Source organism: Mobula birostris, chromosome 20 (assembly GCF_030028105.1).
Source record: "Mobula birostris isolate sMobBir1 chromosome 20, sMobBir1.hap1, whole genome shotgun sequence".
Taxonomy (NCBI): Eukaryota; Metazoa; Chordata; class Chondrichthyes; order Myliobatiformes; family Myliobatidae; genus Mobula; species Mobula birostris.
In genome coordinates this window covers 58,704,177-58,723,671 of record NC_092389.1, presented here as the reverse complement: position 1 = coordinate 58,723,671, position 19,495 = coordinate 58,704,177, and the positions used below count along the sequence as shown (strand labels likewise).

At 45.6% G+C, this 19,495-nt stretch overlaps 1 protein-coding gene and 1 pseudogene across 1 annotated transcript; both read left to right on the top strand.

Moving 5' to 3' along the window:
- LOC140185006 (uncharacterized) overlaps window positions 1-19,495 on the top strand; it is a 686,808-nt pseudogene that overhangs the window by 389,775 nt on the left and 277,538 nt on the right.
- Window positions 2,078-18,248, top strand: LOC140185306 (zinc-binding protein A33-like). The gene is made up of 6 exons (XM_072238697.1): window positions 2,078-2,679; window positions 4,414-4,509; window positions 4,918-5,151; window positions 6,759-6,781; window positions 6,869-6,987; window positions 17,627-18,248. Exons 1-6 carry the CDS (start codon window positions 2,269-2,271, stop codon window positions 18,169-18,171), a joined length of 1,428 nt encoding a protein of 475 aa, XP_072094798.1. The 5' UTR covers window positions 2,078-2,268; the 3' UTR covers window positions 18,172-18,248.

The following is a 19,495-nucleotide window of genomic DNA, read 5'->3' as shown; positions in this document are numbered from 1 at the left end:
AGAACATGAAATAACCTCAGCGTCTGTTGGTGGATCTGTGGAGTTCTCGCCGCACCCCTGTGCAATCCGACAGGCTGAAAGCCAAGGGAGAACAAGGCGCAAAGGTAAACTCGTGCTTTAGAAAATAAGAAACAGGAGCAGGCGTTGCCGTTCGGCCCCTTGTGCTGTTCTGCCCCTCACTCAGAACATGGCTGATCTTTGACCTCAGCACCACTTTCCTTCAACGTTCCGAACTTCGCCGAGCCCCGAAATTTGTCGTTTGAATTTAGAATCCTTGCGGAGAAAATTCAAAAGATTCACCGCGCTCTGCGTGAGGAAATTTCTCCGCATCTCAGTCCTGCTGAGGTGACTTCGGATTTTGAGTCTGTGACCCCTGGTTCCACACCCCAGCCGGGGAGAAACATCATTCCTGCCCCTACACTGCAAATACCCTGTGAGACTGTGTCTGTCTCAGTCAGGAAGCTTCTCCATGTGAACCTCGTGATAATGATGTTGGTTACAGTTCTTTCAGACCAGCAGCTTTGACCACAAGAACATCAGACAGTGGTCAGCACGGAATGTCCTGCAGTTCCTGCAGGAGAAGGACTGGATGGACACAGTGAAGTGGTTCCCTGAGCAGACAGTCCAGACCATCTGGCAGAATATCTCATCACCAGATCTCACCAACAGGCAGCAAGACCTTACCTGGCTGGCGGCGAGAGGGACCTCCCAGTCTGATCCTTGCTGCATGCCCGGAGATCACTCCCACAGCGCGCTGCCCCGAGATTACTGCAGTGGAGACGAGACGGTCACTCACCTCTTTGCGGACTGTGGGATGGTGAAGATGTGTGGAGAAAGATACAAGGGCCTGCGCCACAGCAGCTGCGTGACAGAAGGATCACTGATCCTCGGGCTGTTCCCTGGACGCACAGAAAGACGGACATCAAGTGCTGCTGGCAGATCATCAACTCGGTGGAAGACCCCCAAAGCCTGTTGGTCTGTCATCACATCGAGATGTCCGCAGAGCTGATGTTCCCAACCTGGGGTCCACGGTTAATGACATTGATCCATGGCATGGAAAATGTTGGGGACCCCTGTCGTACAGGAATGTTGCCGACCGGCACTTTCCAGGCTGCAGGGACAGCATTGAAACTACAGGGTCCCCCTGCTCCTGGACAGGGAGGGGCCAGGTTGGCTGAGGAAGCTTCTCAGTTATTGTCGTAGTGAAACACCCCGGGGGACACATGAGCGACAACAGTCCTATCGGTTTTATCGAATGTAAAATAGCACTAAATACCCCACTGGCAAAGAATGTAAAATCACTGGGTAAAGGCACTGCACGATTTAACCCTGTGAATATCTATATGGACTTTAGTCACCATAATAATATTCAACTTCTGGGCTGAGTGAGGGAGACCGGGCCTTCCATTGGAGCCGGGATGGACATGCGTTAAGTCACGAAGTTTCTCTCACAAAGGGCTGTTGAAATCAGGACGTTACCGAAAAAATAATGTTTTGCTCCCTGTGACGTTGAATATCCGGTCCTGTGTTTTTTTTCCCAGTAGTCACAGGTCGGTCATTATCACTTCATCTGTCTCCGCAAAGCACAATATTCTCTCCATAACCCCAGTTTCATGGCATTAACTAATTTTATAGTTGCTTTCAATATTTGCCACCGTTTTGCACCCAAACCTTACTCTCTTTAGACCTGGAGAAACAATAAAAAGGAGCTGCTGGAATTACTCATCAGGTCAGGCATTTCGGGTTGAGACAGTCCAGATGAAGGATCCCGACCCGGAAAGTCGATTTTACATTCCCCTCCACAGATGCTGCCTGACCCCCTCAGCTCCTCCAGCATCATATTTCTGACTCGAGATTCCAGCATCTGCAGTCTCTTGTGCCTCTCTTTTCAGAACTTGTCCCTTTCAGTCCTGCCTCAGACTGAACCAGGCTCTTCTCTCCGGCTTCATTTCTGTTCTGCTTCTTCCTTAGCCCATCACGCCTACTGGGGCACAGGCCAACAGCAGCTCTCCAGCGTTCCCTGAAGTATCTGTCGCACTGGGATTACTAGCCCCATGCCCACCATCCTCCTTTTTGCAGCCGGGCTTGGGCAATCCATGGCCAAGTGTTTATTTCCGACCAGTTTATGTGTTTCCGATCCCACCCTGGTATGGAAATCACAGGCAGTAACGTAATGTTCATTCGCTGAATCTGCAGCGCCTGTAGTGGACAATCGCGGTACTGCAGGGGATCGGCAGCATTCTGAATCAGGAAGTGCCAGGAGTTAACATGGCTTCGAAAGGACAGGTCGAGAGTTTGAGCGAGGAGGCAATTTGTCCCATCTGCCTGGATTTCTTCACAGATCCGGTGTCGCTGGAGTGCGCGCACAACTTCTGTCGCTCTTGTATCACACGGTGTTGGGAAAGGGAGGAGAGAAACTCCTGCCCGGAGTGTAGAGAGGTGTTTGCTGACCGCACCCTCAGGGTCAATCGGGCCTTAGCAAATCTGGTTGAAAAAATTCGAAATTTAAACCTGAATCCGAAAGGGAAGGAAAGTAAACTTCACTGCGAGGAACATGAGGAAGAACTGAAGCTGTTCTGTGAAACGGACAAGACACTGATCTGTGTGATCTGTGCAGTTGCGCAGGAACACAGAGAGCACCGCTTCCTGCCGATTAAAGAGGCTGTTAAAATCTACAAGGTAAAACTAACCTGAATTTGATACTGACCCCATCGTCAACTGAATCTCCAAAGTGCTACCTACAAACACACGAGCCTCCATAACTAACATATCATTCTCCGCATCTTTCACCATCTCCAACGCGATTCTATCACCAAGCACATCCCACCGCCATGTCACTTCCACAACTCTCCGCTCTCCGTAGAGATCGCTCTCTACGTAAATCCTTTATCCACTCGCTCCGTCCCACTGATCTCCCTCCTGACACCGATACCTGTAAACGGGACAGGTGATACACCTGACTTCTACACCTCCTCCCTCGTCACCATTCAGGGGCCCGAACAGTCCCAATTCCTCCCTTTTCTTCCATGGTCGATTGTCCTCTCGTGTTAGTTTCCTGCTTCTTCAGCTCTTTGCCTCTTCCACCTGTCCCCTCTCAGCTTCTTACTTCACCACCCTCCCCCACGTTCCCCCTCACGTTGTCTCACCCGTCACCTGTCAGCTGGTTCTCGTCCCCAACCTTTTTACTCTGGCTTCTGCCCCATTCCTTCCCAGTCCTAGTGAAGGGTCTCATCCCGAAACGTCGACTGTTTCTTTGCCCTGCATACAGTGGCTTGCAAAAGTTTGGGCACTCCTGGTCAAAACTTCTGTTCCTGTGAATAGCTAAGCGAGTAAAAATGAACAGATTTCCAAAAGGCATGAAGTTAAAGATGACACATTTCTTTAATATTTTAAGCAAGAAATGTTTTTATTTCCATCTTTTACAGTTTCAAAATAACAAAAAAAGGAAGAGGGCCCAAAGCAAAAGTTTGGGCAACCTGCATGGTCAGTACTTAGTAACACCCCCTTTGGCAAGTATCACAGCTTGTAAACACTTTCTGTAGCCAGCTGAGTCTTTCATTTCATGTTTGGTTGATTTTTGCACATTCTACCTTGCAAAAGGCTTTAAGTTCTGTGAGATTCTTGGGCCGCCTTGCATGCACTGCTCTTTTGAGTTCTATCCACAGATTCTCGATGAAGTTTAGGTTGGGGGACTGTGAGGGCCATGGCAAAATCTTCAGCTTGCGCCTCTTGAGGTAGTCCATTGTGGATTTTGAGGTGTGTTTAGGTTCATTATCCTGTTGTAGAAGCCATCCTCTTTTCAGCTTTTTTACAGACGGTGTGACATTTGCTTCCAGAATTTGCTGGTATTTAATTAAATTCATTTTTCCCTCTACCAGTAAATGTTCCCCAGACCACTGGCTGCGACACAAGCCCAAAACATGATCGGTCCACCCCCGTGCTGAACAGTTGGAGAGGGATTCTTTTCATGAAATCCTGCACCCTCTTTTGCTCCAAACATACCTTTGCTCATTGTGGCCAGAAAGTTCTATTTGAAGAATTCAAAGAACATCCAAACAAGCCTGATGCATTTTGGAAACAAGTCCTGTGGACTGATGAAGTTAAAATAGAACTTCTAGGCCGCAATGTTATTGTTATTTTGAAACTGCAAAATATGGAAATAAAAAAAAACATATTTGCTTAGAACATTAAAGAAATCTGTCATCTTTAACTTTATGCGTTTTGGAAATCAGTTCATCTTTTACTCGCTTAGCTATTCTCAGTAAAAGAAATTTTGACCGGGGTGCCCAAACTTTTGCATGCCACTGTAGATGCTGAGTTCCTCTGGCATTTTGTGTGCGGTAGTCGCGTTTGATCCCCTGTTTCTTTTGTTCTACCTTTTTTTTTCTATTTCTTCCGCTCTCTGACTTCCAGGATCAGCTAAAATCTTCCTTAGACTCTCTCACAAAAAAGAAATCAGACTTCCAGGAAAAGGAGCAGCAACAGAAAGAGAAGATTTCCGGAGTTCGGGTGAGGCTTCCTGAGCGGATTTTCTGATATTACTGTAAAGTTTTGCTCCCTTTAATGCAGAATTCCAGAGTATCGCAGCTCCAGTGACCTGGTTTCGATCCTGACCTCTGGTGCTGTCTGTGTGGAGTTTGCATGCTCTTCTTGTGACCACGACAGTTTCAGACACATCCCAAGGACATGCTGGATGAATGGTTAATTACAATTAACCCTGTGAAGGTGGGGGAGGTTGTATGTGAATCAGGTGGGAGTTAATAGGTCAATGAGGGAGGTTTCAGGAAAACGTGAGGGAATGAGGTTGATGGGAATGACTCAGAAGCATGGACTTTAATAGACCGAGTGGTCACCTTAATGTCATCAGGAAATACAGTCAACACTACAGTAAATTAATCTTCACCTTTCGTTCGACAGGAACAGTCACACAGCCTTCAGACCCACATCACGTCCCAGTTTGCAGAACTGCGTCGGAATATCACTGAGAAAGAGCAGAGCGTACTCAGGGATCTCAGGGAAGAAGAGGAGAGGATTCTAAATCGAATGGAGAAAAATATTCGAGAGATTCAAGAGAATATCAGGTTGATTCAGGAGGAAATCTCAAAGTTAAAGGAACAGATGGATCAAAAAGACAGTGTGATATTTCTCAAGGTGAGGGATTATATTTCAATTTGTTCCTGTCAAAGAGCACGAAATGAACAGTGGTATATTTGAAATAAACACAGCACAGTGGCCAGTTCTAACAAATCAATTGCCGCTCCAGGCGACCTCACACAGATTGTTGTACTTGAATGACGCGCCCTCCAATTACTCCAATGATGATGATCCAAAATGTCTAAGATATGTATTCGATCCTCTATTAGCAACATACAATCTAGAAGCAATGAATCTTAAGCATTATAAATTGTAAGTTAAGCTGCAACGTATCGGTCAACAAAGATATGACATCCGTCCGTCCCCAGCTCAAAACTTTTGAGAACAAAGTTCGAATATGTAACTTATTTGGTTCGCTTTTCCCACACCCCCACTCACATGACGTGTTACCATAATAAACACGTAACACAGAATACATTGCAGACAGAAAACAGGTGCATTGCTCCTACACACAGCATTTACAAATGGCAGTAAACTGTTTCTCACCAGACAATTGATGAAACTATTCAGGGTTGTTGTTGTCCCAGAACTGGACTTCCACAACTTCTGTACATCCCAGGACAGAATGTAATCTGCTCTGAAAATAACACAGAGTTGCAGACTTTGTCCTTAATTACCTGTTAAATATCCTCTAAATCTCCCATTAACACACAGTTCCAGTCACAGGCTGTGAGTGTATCTGGTGCGGTGGGTGTGAGGTTCTCTCTGTCAATCACTGAGAACAAAGAATGTAACACACACATCAGATTTATCCTCAATATCTGGTTTCCGTCAGATTAGGGAAACATTCACTGTTTCTTCACTTTCTCAGATAAACTTCATACGGGATAATATCCCATTCTCCATCATAAACAGACCATTCGGTCCATCTTCTCCTATCTGCTTCCCTGTTAAACAAACCTCCTCCCACCTACTCACCGCACCCAGCAACAGTGGCCCGAACTCCCTGGTCCCTCGTGTTTATCCAGTTTCCCCATGACATTCAATCTCTGCTGTTCCGCTTCAAACACTCCTGTGGCAGTGAGTTCTACATCCTCCTCACTAAATTTCTTATGGGATTTATTAAGATCCATCTGGAATTTCATCTGCTCATAAATAGATATACTTTCTCCTGCCCATAAATAGATATACTTTCTCCACATGCACACAATCAAATCCATCATTGATCTTCAATTGCTCCATTTTATCACCCTGACGTCTTATCCAGATGAAAATGTGCAACCCATCCTGTCTTTCCTGTAAGTTTCATCCTCTCAGTAATGAGCTAATTTTCAGAAACCTTTCCTGTAATTTAACCCCTGGTTCTGCATTGTCTGTGTGTGTGAGTGACTGCAGGAGTGGGAATTTTCAACCCCTGGTTCTGTATTGTCTGTGTGTGTGTGTGTGTGAGTGACTGCAGGAGTGGGAATTTTCAACCCCTGGTTCTGTATTGTCTGTGTGTGTGAGTGACTGCAGGGGTGGGAATTTTCAACCCCTGGTTCTGTATTGTCTGTGTGTGTGAGTGACTGCAGGAGTGGGAATTTTCAACACCTTGTAATGGTTTGGATGAAATTCAGGATGTCAATAGTCTCTGTCTATTCAGATTTGTGTTTTATTTATTTCAGGAGGAAGCTCATCGGAATAGGAGGTAGGACATGCTCTTTACTGAAACCCTGTATGGATTTGTAAAATAGTTTAGAATAGCAGTTTATCACCATCAGTTTATTATTTACAGGATTAATGATGATGTCCCGGAATTGTCAGTGACAGATGAGACCCTACCGGTGGAAAAATTTGATCACATCTATTTGTTGAACACAGTGCTGAGAGAAACTCTTGATGCCATTAATCGAGGTAAAACTTACAAAGATTCATTTCTTCTTGTTTGTGAGATCACAATTAAGTTCAAATTTGAGGCAAAGATTGCTGTAATATTGGGTTGAAGTGGAACTGAAGTTTATTCCACATCAACCCCACCGACTGGTGGGGGGGTGGTGTCACTGTCACATGGTCAGCTGGAGATGTCAGACCCCTGAACACACCAGCACAGAGCCACAATACAACCAATACACAGGACTGGCAGATGAACCACTGTGTCCCGATCCCAGGCCACTGCACTAACACACCTAGACATGAGTTTGCATCCTACCGCAGGAGCTGGAAAATTAATACTGACTTGATGATATTGTAGGGAATAAAAGCGGGCATCAGTGTGGTCACCGGGCTTGTCAGAAACATGCACAAGTCCTTCATGCGCTGTGAGTGCAGACTCTGATTGACGCAGGTCTTCCCCCTTCTGGATCAGCACACACACACGCACGAGGACAAAACTGCAGCCAGCTGGGTGAGTATCAGTGCATTAGGGATGCAGAATTAAAAAGGATAGGAAATACAGTACACAAAGTGTTATATCTCAATGCATGGAGTATAAAGAATAAGGTGGATGATCTTGTTGCATTATTACAGTTTGTCGGGTATGAAGTTGTGGCCATCACTGAATCATGACTGAAGGATGGTTGTAGTTGGGAGATGAATGTCCAAGGTTACACATTTGTATCGGTGGTATAGGAAGGTCGGCAGAGGGGGTGACATGGCTCTCCTGGTAAATCAATAGAAAGATGTAACATAGGATTGGAAGATGTTGATTCCTTGTGGGTTGAGTTAAGGAAATTCAGAAGTGAAAATGACACTGATGACAGTCACATACAGGATCCCAACAGTAGCTGGATGTGGACCACAGATTACAACTGGAAACAGAAAAGGCCGATGAAACAGACAATGTTACGATAGTCATGGGAGATTTCAACAAGCAGGTCAATTGGGAAAATCAGGTTGGTAATGGATCTCAAGAGAGTGAATTTGTTGAATGCCATGTGATAACTTTTTAGAGCAGGTTGTCATTGAGCCAACTTGGGGAACAGCTCTACTGGATTGGGTGTTATGTATTGAACAGGAGGTGATATCTTAGAGAAAAAAAAAACCTGAGGAGGCCGTGCTCACAACATGACTGCGTTCAGATAAGGAAAAAGTAAAGTCTGACGTTGTAGTATTCCAGAGGAGTAAAAGAAATTACAGTGGTCTGAAAGAGGAGCCGGACAAAGTAAATTGGGGGGAGATGTTGTCCGGAATGACAGCAGAGCAGAAATGATGTCAGATTCTGGGAAAATGAGGAAGGTGAAGGATAGATATATTCCAAAAATAAATAAATACTCAAATGGCAAAATAGTACAATCGTGGCTGATAATGCTGATGTAAATGCAAAAGAGTGGGCATACAACAAAGTGAAAATTAATAGGAAGACAGAGAATTGACATCGGTGGTTGGGAAGTTGTTGGAGTCGATTGTCAAGGATGAGGTTACAGAGTACCTGGAGGCATATGACAAGATAGGCAGAACTCAGCATGGATTCCTTCAAGGAAAATCCTGCCTGACAAACCTATTACAATTTTTTAGGAAATTACCAGTAGGCTAGACAAGGGAGATGCAGTGGATGTTGTATATTTGGATTTTCAGAAGGCCTTTGACAAGGTGCCACACATGAGGCTACTTAACAAGATAAGAGCCCATGGAATTACGGGAAAGTTACATACGTGGATAGAGCGTTGGCTGATTGGCAGGAAACAGAGAGTGGGAATAAAGGGATCCTATTCTGGTTGGCTGCCGGTTACCAGTGGTGTTCCGCAGGGATCAGTGTTGGGGGTGCAATGATTTGGATTATGGAATCGATGGCTTTGTGGCTAAGTTTGCTGACAATACGAAGATAGGTGGAGGGGCCGGTAGTGCTGAGGAAACGGAGAGTCTGCAGAGAGACTTGGATAGATTGGAAGAATGGGCAGAGAAGTGGCAAATAAAGTATAATGTTGAAAGGTGTATGGTTATGCACTTTGGCAGAGAAAAAATAAATGGGCAGACTATTATATAAATGGGGAAAGAATTCAAAGTTCTGAGATGCAACGGGAATTGGGAGTCCTCGTACAGGATACCCTTAAGGTTAACCTCCAGGTTGAGTCAGTAGTGAAGAAGGCGAATGCAATGTTGGCATTCATTTCTAGAGGAATAGAGTATAGGAGCAGGCATGTGATGTTGAGGCTCTATAAGGCGCTGGTGAGACCTCACTTAGAGTACTGTGGGCAGTTTTGGTCTCCTTATTTAAGAAAGGATGTGCTGACGTTGGAGAGGGTACAGAGAAGATTCACTAGAATGATTCCAGGAATGAGAAGGTTAACATATGAGGAACGTTTTTCCGCTCTTGGACTGTATTCCTTGGAGTTTAGAAGAATGAGGGGAGACCTCATAGAAACATTTTGAATGTTGAAAGGCATGGACAGAGTGGATGTGGAAAAGTTGTTTCCCATGATGGGGGAGTCTAGTACGAGAGGGCATGAATTAAGGATTGAAGGGTGCCCATTCAGAACAGAAATGCGAAGAAATTTTTTTGAGTCAGAGGGTGGTGAATCTGTGGAATTTGTTGCCAAGGGCAGCAGTGGAGGCCTAGTCATTGGGTGTATTTAAGGCAGAGATTGATAGGTATCTGAGTAGCCAGGGCATCAAAAGTTATGGTGAGAAGATGGGGGAGTGGGACTAAATGGGAGAATGGATCAGCTCATGATAAAATGGCGGAACAGACTCGATGGGCCAAATGGCCGACTTCTGCTCCTTTGTCTTCTGGTCTTATAATTGGGAGGCTTTTAAATACCTACAGAGAGGAACTGAAAAGATGATTGGGAGGGGAAAAATGAAATATGATATTGAATTGAATTGAATTGGCTTTATTACTTACATCCTTTCTATAAACAAGCAGTAAAAATCTTCCGTCTAAATGTGCAGTTTATAGTAATTTATGATAAATAATATGTATAACATTCTAGTCAATATAACATAGAAATACAGTTGTCTCAGCACGAGTTAATCAGTCTGATAGCCTGGTGGAAGAAGCTGTCTCCGGATCCTGTTGGTTCTGGCTTTTATGCTGTGGTACCAGTTCCTGTATGGTAGCGACTGGTACAGTTTGTTGTTGGGGTGACTTGGGTTTCCAATGATCCTTCAGGCCCTTTTTACACACCTGTCTTTATAAAACAAGTAAGCAAACAATATCAAGCAGCACACATCAAAGTTCCTGGCGAACGCAGCAGGTCAAACAAACAAACAATATCAAATTGATTTTCAAGTATTGCGAAAAAATAAAATAGAGATGAGAGTGGATATAGGACCACTAAAAAATGAGGCTGGATATATAATAACAGGGGAAAAAGAGATGGCAGATGAACTAAATGAGTATTTTCATCAGTCTTCACTGTGGAAGACACTGGCACTGTGTCAGGTGTTGAAGAGTGCGAGGGAAGAGAAGTGAGTACAGTTACTGTTACAAGGGAGAAGGTGCTCAAAAAGGGACATAAGTCACTCAGACCAGATGAACTGCACCCTAGTGTTCTGAAAGAGGTAGCGGTAGACATTGTGGAGGCATTTGAAATGATCTTTCAAAAATCATTGGACTCTGGTATGGTGCTAGAGGACCGGAAATTACAAATGTCACCCAACTCTTAGTCATGAAGAAGGCAGCAGAAATGAAGTTATACACCAGTTAGCCTCACCTCTGTGGTTGGGAAGACATTCGTGTCAATTGTTAAGTATGAGGTTATGGAATACTTGGTGATACTGGACAAGATAGGACGCGTTGGCATACACTAAGATTGGTGGAGGGGCCGGTACTGTTGAGAAAACAGGTAGGCTGTGGAAGGACTTGGATGAGGAGACTCGGCAAGAAAGTGGCAAATGATACACAATGCTGGGAAATTCATGGTCATGCATTGTGGTAGGAGACATAATACGCAGAATATTTAAAATGGGGACACAATTCAAAAATCTGAGATGCAGATGGATGTGGGGGTCCTTCTGCAGAGCACCCTGAAGGTTAACTTGCAGGTAGAGTCAGTTGTGAGGAAGGTAAATGCAATGTTAGCATTCAGTTCCAGGAGTTTAGTATACAGGATCAGGGATGTGATGCTGAGGGTTTATAAGGCACTGGTAAGGCATTACCTTGAGTATTGTGAACAGTTTTGGGCTCCTCATCTGAGAAAGGATGTGCTGGCATCGTAGAGGGTTCAGAGGAGGTTCACAAGGATGATTCCGGGAATGAAAGGGTTATCAGACTTGAAACGTTTGATAGCTCTGTGACTGTACTCGCTGAAATTTAGATAGATGGTGGGGGAATCTCATTGAAACATTTTGAATGTTGAAAGGCCAAGACAGAGTAGATGTGGGAAGGATGTTTCCCATAGTGGGGGAGTCTGGGACAAGAGGGCACAGCCTCAAGATACAGGGGCGTCTTATTTAAAAACAGAGATGCAGAGAAATTTCTTCAGCCAGAGGTGGTGAATTTGCAGAACTTGTTACCACAGGCAGCTGTGGAGGCCAGGTCGTTGGGCATATTTAAGGCCGAGCTTGACAGGTTCTAGATTGCACACAGTATCAGAGGTTGTGGCGAGAAGGCCGGGGAGTGGGGCTGAGGAGGAGAAGAAAAGGATCAGCCATGATTGAATGGTGGAGCAGTCACAGTGGGCCAAATGGCCAAATTCTGCTCCTATATCTTATGAGCTTATGGTTATCAGACCACAACATTGAAGCATTGTGAGAATGAGCCCAGACAACCCAGCCAGCATTGACATCATTCAGGATTTCATCTCAGGAGAAGCACACACAGCATAACCAGACTGGCAAAACAGCCCGACACACACATACACAGGAAGGATTGGCAGATTGTAGTCAGAGACGCAGCAATGTACGTTGATATTTCCTTCAGTAACCTAGAAACTATTCTCTTCAGACACGGTAATTTATTTATTTAAACAACTCATACATGTCACACATTGTCAGCACACACCAGACATGTGATGACACACTGTGACATACAAATACTTCAATGTGTACACTCTCCTTCAATGTGTACACACAAACACAATGATCTTTACCACAATCAACACACACACACACACACACACACACACACACACACATAATATCTGAGTGTGACACATGGTCAAAGAAATAGGCCCACGTTCCGACTTAGGAATGAAATCTGCCGTCCTTACCCAGTCTGTTCTGTGCACTGAGCTGCCCCCTGATGCGACGTCACATCAACAGTTCATAGACAGACTCCGGGGTGAGATTCCTCAGGAGGATGATCTGGGAGGGTTTGACGGATATTGAACCGACGGCCCACTTCATCCATCTGCAAGACTGAGATGTCTTCCTGAGCATGTCCCATTTGTGTGTGTTTGTCCCAGATCCCTCTAATCACTTCCTATCTATGTACCTGTGTAAATTCATCTGAATATATTTTAATTTTACCTGTTTCTGCAGCATCTGACAGCAAATTCCATCTGCCCACCTCCCTCAGATCCCTCATGAAAATTTTCCCTCTCACTTTCAATCTGAGCCCTCTGGTTCTGTACTCCCGTTTCTCAGAAAAAAGACTCACTTTATCTCAGCCCGTTGTGAATGTATTTACCTCGATAAGGGGTCAACAATCAACGTCCTACACTACAGCTAAATAGCCCAAACTTATCTACTCTCTACTTTTAATCCAAGCCCCCCCCAATCCCGGTAACATCCTCCTGAACCTTCCTGTCCAGTGTAATGATATCCTACACGGGTTGACTCTGTGGTTAAGAAAGCGTACGGTGCATTGACCTTCATCAATCGTGGGATTGAGTTTAAGAGCCGAGAGGTAATGTTGCACGTATATAAGACCCTGGTCAGCCCACTTGGAGTACTGTGCTCAATTCTGGTCACCTCACTACAACTACAGGAAGGACGTGGAAACCATGGAAAGGGTGCAGAGGAGATTTACAAGGATGTTGCCTGTTTTTTTTTGGGGGGGGGTATGCCTTATGAGAATAGGTTGAGTGAACTCGGCCTTTTCTCCTTGGAACGACGAAGGATGAGAGGTGACCTGATAGAGGTGTACAAGATAATGAGAGGCATTGATCGTGTGGACAGTCAGAGGCTTTTTCCCAGGGCTGAAATGGCTAGCATGAGAGGGCATAGTTTGAAGGTGCTTGGAAGGAGATACAGAGATGTCGGAGGTATGTTTTTTATGCAGAGAATGGTGAGTGCGCGGAACGGGCTGCTGGTGGTGGTGCTGCAGGTGGAAACGACAGGGTCTTTTAAGAAACTCATGAATGGCTACATGGAGCTTATAAAAATAGAGGATCATGGGTAAGGCCTAGGTAGTTCTAAAGTAGGGACATGTCCGACACAGCTTTGTGGGCCGAAGGGCCTGTATTGTGTTCTATGTTTTCTGTGTTTCTATGTTTCACTATATTCGAGGAAGTGGAAATGCAGACAATACCCGAACTGTGGTCTATCATTGATATCATAGATCTTGCTTAAGTTCATGTGGACAGTGTCGAATAGGCTGATGAATACAGGACTGAAGGTGTTATATTTGATTGCTCCAGTATACGGAATAAGGTTGATGATGTTGTAGCACAGGTAGAGATTGGCAGGTACAACGTTGTTGGCGTCACTGTGTTGTGGCTGAAAGGAGATGCTGGTTGAAGCCCAACATCCAAGGATACACCTTGTGTTCAAAGGACAGGCAGGTAGGCAGAACCGCTGGGGAGGGTCTGTTGTAAAAAATGAAATAAAATCCTTAGAGAGAGGTGACATAGGATGGGAAGATGTTGAGTCATTGTGGGTAGAGTTAAGAAACTGCAAGGGTAAAAACACCCTGATGGTAATTATATACAGGCCTCTAAATAGTAGCCAGGATCGAAATGGGATACAAATTACAGTAGGAAATGGAAAAAAAATGCAATGTGACAGTCGGAATGGGGGATTTCAACAAGGAGGTAGATTGGGAAAATCATGTTGGTGCTGCATCCCAAGAGAGGGAATTTGTAGAATGTCCCCAAAATAGCTTTTTAGAACCACTTCTGGTTGAGCCCAATGGGAGAAAGGCAATTCTAGAGTGGGATTTGTATAGTGAACCAGATATGATTTGGGAGACTAAGGGGAAAGAATCTTTAGGAAGCAGTGATCATAAAATGATAGAATTCACCCCAGAGTTTGAGAGGGAGATAAAGTCAGATGTATCGGTATTAGAGTGGAGTAAAGTTAGTTACAGAGGCATGAGGGAAGAGCTGACCAAAGTAGATTGGGAGGGGACGCCAGCAGGGATGATTGCAGAACAACAAAGACTGGAATTTCTGGGGGCAATTTGGATAGATAAATCCCAAAGACGGAGGAGTATTATCCACGGAGAATGAGGCAACCTTGTTTAACAAGGGAAGTCAAAGACAGCATAAAAGTGAAAGAGAGGGCATAAAATAGAGCAAAAATTAGCAGGATGTTGAAGTATTGAGGAGATTTTGATAATCAACAGAAAGCAATTACAAAGCCCGAAGGAGAGAAAATGAGATATGAGGGAAAGCTTGCCTACAATACTCAAGAGGACACAAAACTCTAAACAGTAAAAGAGAGGCAAGAGTGGATATTGGACCCCAAGAAAGTGACACTGGAGAGGAGACATGTGACAAAATACATTGTCGAAGTACTTATTTAATATTTTGTGCCAATCCTCACTGTGGAAGATACCAGCTGTATGTCAGAAATGTGAGAGTGTCTGGGGACAGAATTGAGTGTTGTTGATGTTACTGAGGAGAAAGTGCGTGGGAAGATTGAAGGTCTGAAGGTAGCTGGACCAGATGGACTACACCCCAGTGTTCGGAAAGAGTTAGCTGAAGAGAATATGGGGGCATTAGTAATGATCTTTCAGGAATCACTAGATAATTGGACATTCAAGACGAATGGAAATTGCAAAGGTGACTTCACTCTTTATGAAGGGAAAGCAGCTGAGGAAAGAAAATTACAGGCGAGTTAGTCTGGATGTGGTGTGCTTGGAAAGATGCTGGAGTCCAGTATTAATGGAACTGCTTTTGGGTACATGGAGGCACATGATAAAATAGGGCAAAGACAGGATGCCTTCCCTGAAGGGGAAATCTTGCCCGACAATCTGTTTGAATTTTTCGAGGAACACAAAGCCGAGATAGACAAAGAATGATTTGGATGACAGAATTGTTGCCTTTGTGGCCAAGTTTGCAGATGATATGAAGTTAGGTGAAGGGGAAGGTAGTGGTGCAGAAGCTCAGAGTCTGGGGAAGGACAGAGACAGATTCGAAAATGGACAAAGATGTGATAGATGGATTATCGAGTAGGGAAGTCATGCATGCAATTTGGCAGGCGGAATAAAAGCATAGACGATTTTGTAAACAGTGAGAAAATTCAAAAATCAGAAGCGCAGAAGGGACTTGGGTGTCCTTGTGCAGGATTCCCTGATGGTTAATTGCAGTTTGAGTCAGTGTTAAGCTCAGCAAGCTCAACGTTAGCATTCATTTCGAGAGGATTCGAATAGGATGTCATTCTGAGTGTTTATAAGGCATTGGTCAGACCACACTCGGAGTATTCTGAGCAGTTTTGGGTCCCTTATATCGGAAAAGATGTGCTGGCATTGGAAAGGGTCCAGGAGGTTCACAAGAATGATTTTGGGAATGAAAGAGTTAACATATGAGGAGTGTTTGATGGTTTTGGGCTGTACTCATGGGAGTTTAGAAGAATGGCTGATTTATATCCCTCTCAACTCTACTCTCCCGCCTCCTCCCCATAACATTTGACACCCTGACTAATCAAGAAGTTTACATATCAACTTCTGCTTTAAAAATCACACACGAGAAAATCTGCAGATGCTGGTAATCCAAGCAACACAGGTCCTGATGAAGGGTCTTGGCCTGATCTCACCGACACCTACCCGGAGAGAGTGGATATTGGAAGGATCTTTCCTATAGTGGGTGGGTCGAGAACACAAGGCGCAGCCTCCGACTAGAGGGTGTCCATTTAGAACAGAGATGAGGAGGAATTCCTTTATCCACAGGATAGTGAATCTGCCACAGGCAATACATTTCATTGACTATATTTAAGGTGAAGCCACACACACAAAATGCTGGAGGAACTCAGCAGGCCAGGAAACATCTATGGAAAAGAGTGAACTGTTGATGGTTCAGGCTGAAATCCTGCATCAGGACCTGTGTTGTTTAAGGGTCCCTGCAAATTCTCCCCCTGTCCAAATGAGGGGCTGCGGGTGATGAATGTTAACATTGGATGAGGGGCCTGTTCCTGTGCTGTACTGTTCTATGTTCTCTGTTCCCTGTTCAGAAGAATGAGAGGAGATCTCAGGGAAACAAAAAATTCTTCTGGGGTCAACAGGCAGGATACAGGGAGGATGTTTCCCCTGTCTGAGGAGTCAAGGGTCAGGGGTCACTGTCTGTTTGGAATTCTCAGCACCCGTAGGGAGAGGGGGTTTGGGGGTTCTTATCCATTCAGTTCACGGAGCCATTGCCCTACAGCATAGAAATGTGCCCTTCGACCCATCACATCTGTGCTGACCTATTTACCCATCTACATTCATCCCATTGGCCAGCATTAGGTCAGTCTCCTTCTGTGCCTTGCCCATTGAAGTGTCTGTCCAAGTGTCTCTTAAACACAGAGGACTGGAGGCCTGTGACGTGCAGAGGTCAGTGCTGGGGCTGGGGTTGTTTGTCATTCCTATTAATGATTTGGATGATAATGTCGGTGACATAGTTAGTAGGTTTGTTAATGACAGTAAAATTCATGGTACAGTGGACAGGGAAGAGGGCTATCTCTGTTTACACCGCGCCCTTGATCAACTGTAGAGATGGGTACAGGGAGAATGTTTTAAAATACATCTTGGCAGGGACGTGGATAAGAAAAGGTGAAAGGAATAATGGGCAAATGGGACTAGCTCACTAGAGCAAGTTGGTCAGCACAAACAAGTTGGGCCGATGGGGCTCCGTGACCTCCAGTTTAAATCTATTCACTCACCCCTATCCCATCTTAATCCACCCCTTTCCTGCACTCGTTTCTACTGTCTATTTATTTCTGTTCTTGAGGGAAGATGTCGACCTGAACCGTAGCTGTCCATCTCTCTCCACACCTCCTGCCTGACCCGCTCGGTTCCTCCAGCATTTTGTGTCTGTTTGATCGGGAAATCTCTGCTCTCCGTCCAGCGGAAAACCCCTGGGGAGACGTTAGTTGTCCGTCCTCTTTCGTTGGGTCAAACCACGGGAAAAGTTCGTGTCAGCCACCAGACCGCACCTGAGGCCCAGCGGCCTTTCCCCGATCCCCGAGACTCCCCCCGATCCCCGGGGCCGCGCTGCCCGAGTCTCCCCCCGATCCCCGGGGCCGCGCTGCTCGAGTCTCCCCCCGATCCCCGGGGCCGCGCTGCCCGAGTCTCCCCCCGATCCCCGGGGTCGCGCTGCTCGAGTCAACCCCCCGATCCCCGGGGCCGCGCTGCCCGAGTCTCCCCCCGATCCCCGGGGCCGCGCTGCCCGAGTCTCCCCCCCGATCCCCGGGGCCGCGCTGCCCGAGTCTCCCCCCGATCCCCGGGGACTCTCTAATTCTCTGCTTCTCCCCCCAGTCTCTGTCACCCTGGATGTGGAAACGGCGAATCCGTGGCTCGAGGTGTCTGAGGATCGGAAGAGTGTGAGACTGACCGGGACCCGGAGGAATCTCCCTGACACCGGGAAGAGATTCACAGTCTGGGCTTGTGTGCTGGGATCGGAGGGATTCACATCGGGGAGACATTACTGGGAGATGGAGGTGGCGGGGAATCGGCGCTGGTGTCTGGGAGTCGCCGCAGAGTCCGCGGAGAGGGAGGGAGAGGTCAGTCTGAGTCCGGAGACCGGATTCTGGGTCATCGGGCGGTTTGGTGACGTGATACATCGGGATTGTGACGTGTTCATCTCCCCTGAGTCCCGTCTCCCTGCCGGTCCCATCCCCGGGAGGGTGGGAGTTTATCTCAGTTACCAGTCCGGGACAGTTTCATTTTACAACGCGGAGACCAAGTCCCATCTCCACACCTTCACTGGGAATAAATTCACGGGGAAACTTTATCCTTTCTTCTGGCCTCGGGACGTAAACCAGTGGCTGAAAATCTGCTCCGGTTCCGCTTCGGGTCTGTAAACGGGTCGGGTCCCGGGGCCGGCGTCAGGAGTAAAGTGTCTGTAAATATAAATGTGCGGAGAGTGAAATAAACACGAGATGAGAATTATCGATCCGTTAATTTTAACTCGTTCACCGCATCCGACAACAGAACAGAAACACCGCGGATTCAGCCGCAGCCGCGGGGCGGCGGGTCCTGAGCTCCCCCGGGTCCTAAAGTCCACCCGCACTGAGACAGGTTAAATGGGACAGGTGGGGGCGGTGCTGACTGGAAAAGACAGTGAAGATTGATACAAAGTGTTCATTAAGTTCATCTGACATTTCTTTGTCCCCATCACTACCTCACCAGCATCATTTTCCAATCCAATATCAACTCTCATCTCCCTTTCACTCTTCATGTAACTGAAAATGAACTTTTAGTATACTGCTTTATATTATTAGCTAGCTTGCTTCATATTTCATCTTTAGCATTCTTATGGCTTTTTTTTTTGTTGCCTTTTGTTAGATTTTAAGAGCATCCCAATAATCCAACATCCCACTCACCTTTGCTCCCTTATATGCCATTTCCTTACGTAACACACAGTCCTTAACTTCCCTTGTCAGCCATGGATTCCCACCGCTGCCATCTGAGAAATTCTTCTGTGGGACATGTCTCTCCTGTGCCTTGTAAACTATTCCAAGATACGTCAGCCACCTCTGTTCAGCCATCGTCCCCACAGTATCCCTCTCCAATTCACCTGGGCAAGCTCCTCTCTCATGCCTCTGTAATTCCCTTTATTCCATTGCGAGACTGATACATGTGACTTAGGCTTCTCCCTATGAAATTGCAGTATGAATTCAATTATATTATGATCACTGCCTCTGACGGGTTCCTTTACTTTCAGCTCCTGGAGATGATCAGGGTTATTACACAACACCCAATCCAAGATGGACTTTCCCAGAGTAGCCCAAACACAAGCTGCTTTAAGAAGCCGTCTCGTAGGCATTCAACAAACGCCCTATCGTGATCGAACAACAACCTGATTTTCCCAACCCTTTGCATATTGATGTCCCCGATATAATTGTGACGCTACCGTTATTATAGGCCTTTGTCCGTTCAATACTGCGAATTAATTTAAAGCCAGTCCCTTAACTTAATAAAGTTTTTATCTGAAAACAACCAACCCCACCAAAGATTGTACTGGAGACTGCATTTGATTTTTTTCAGCCATATCTGCTTCACACTGAAATAGTATGTGTTTACCAGTTTCATAATGACAAAATGTACACGACACAGAATGATGTTTTCCAATTAGATACAAGGCATAATTAAACATCGTGTGGGCATTTCTAAGTCGTGTCAATA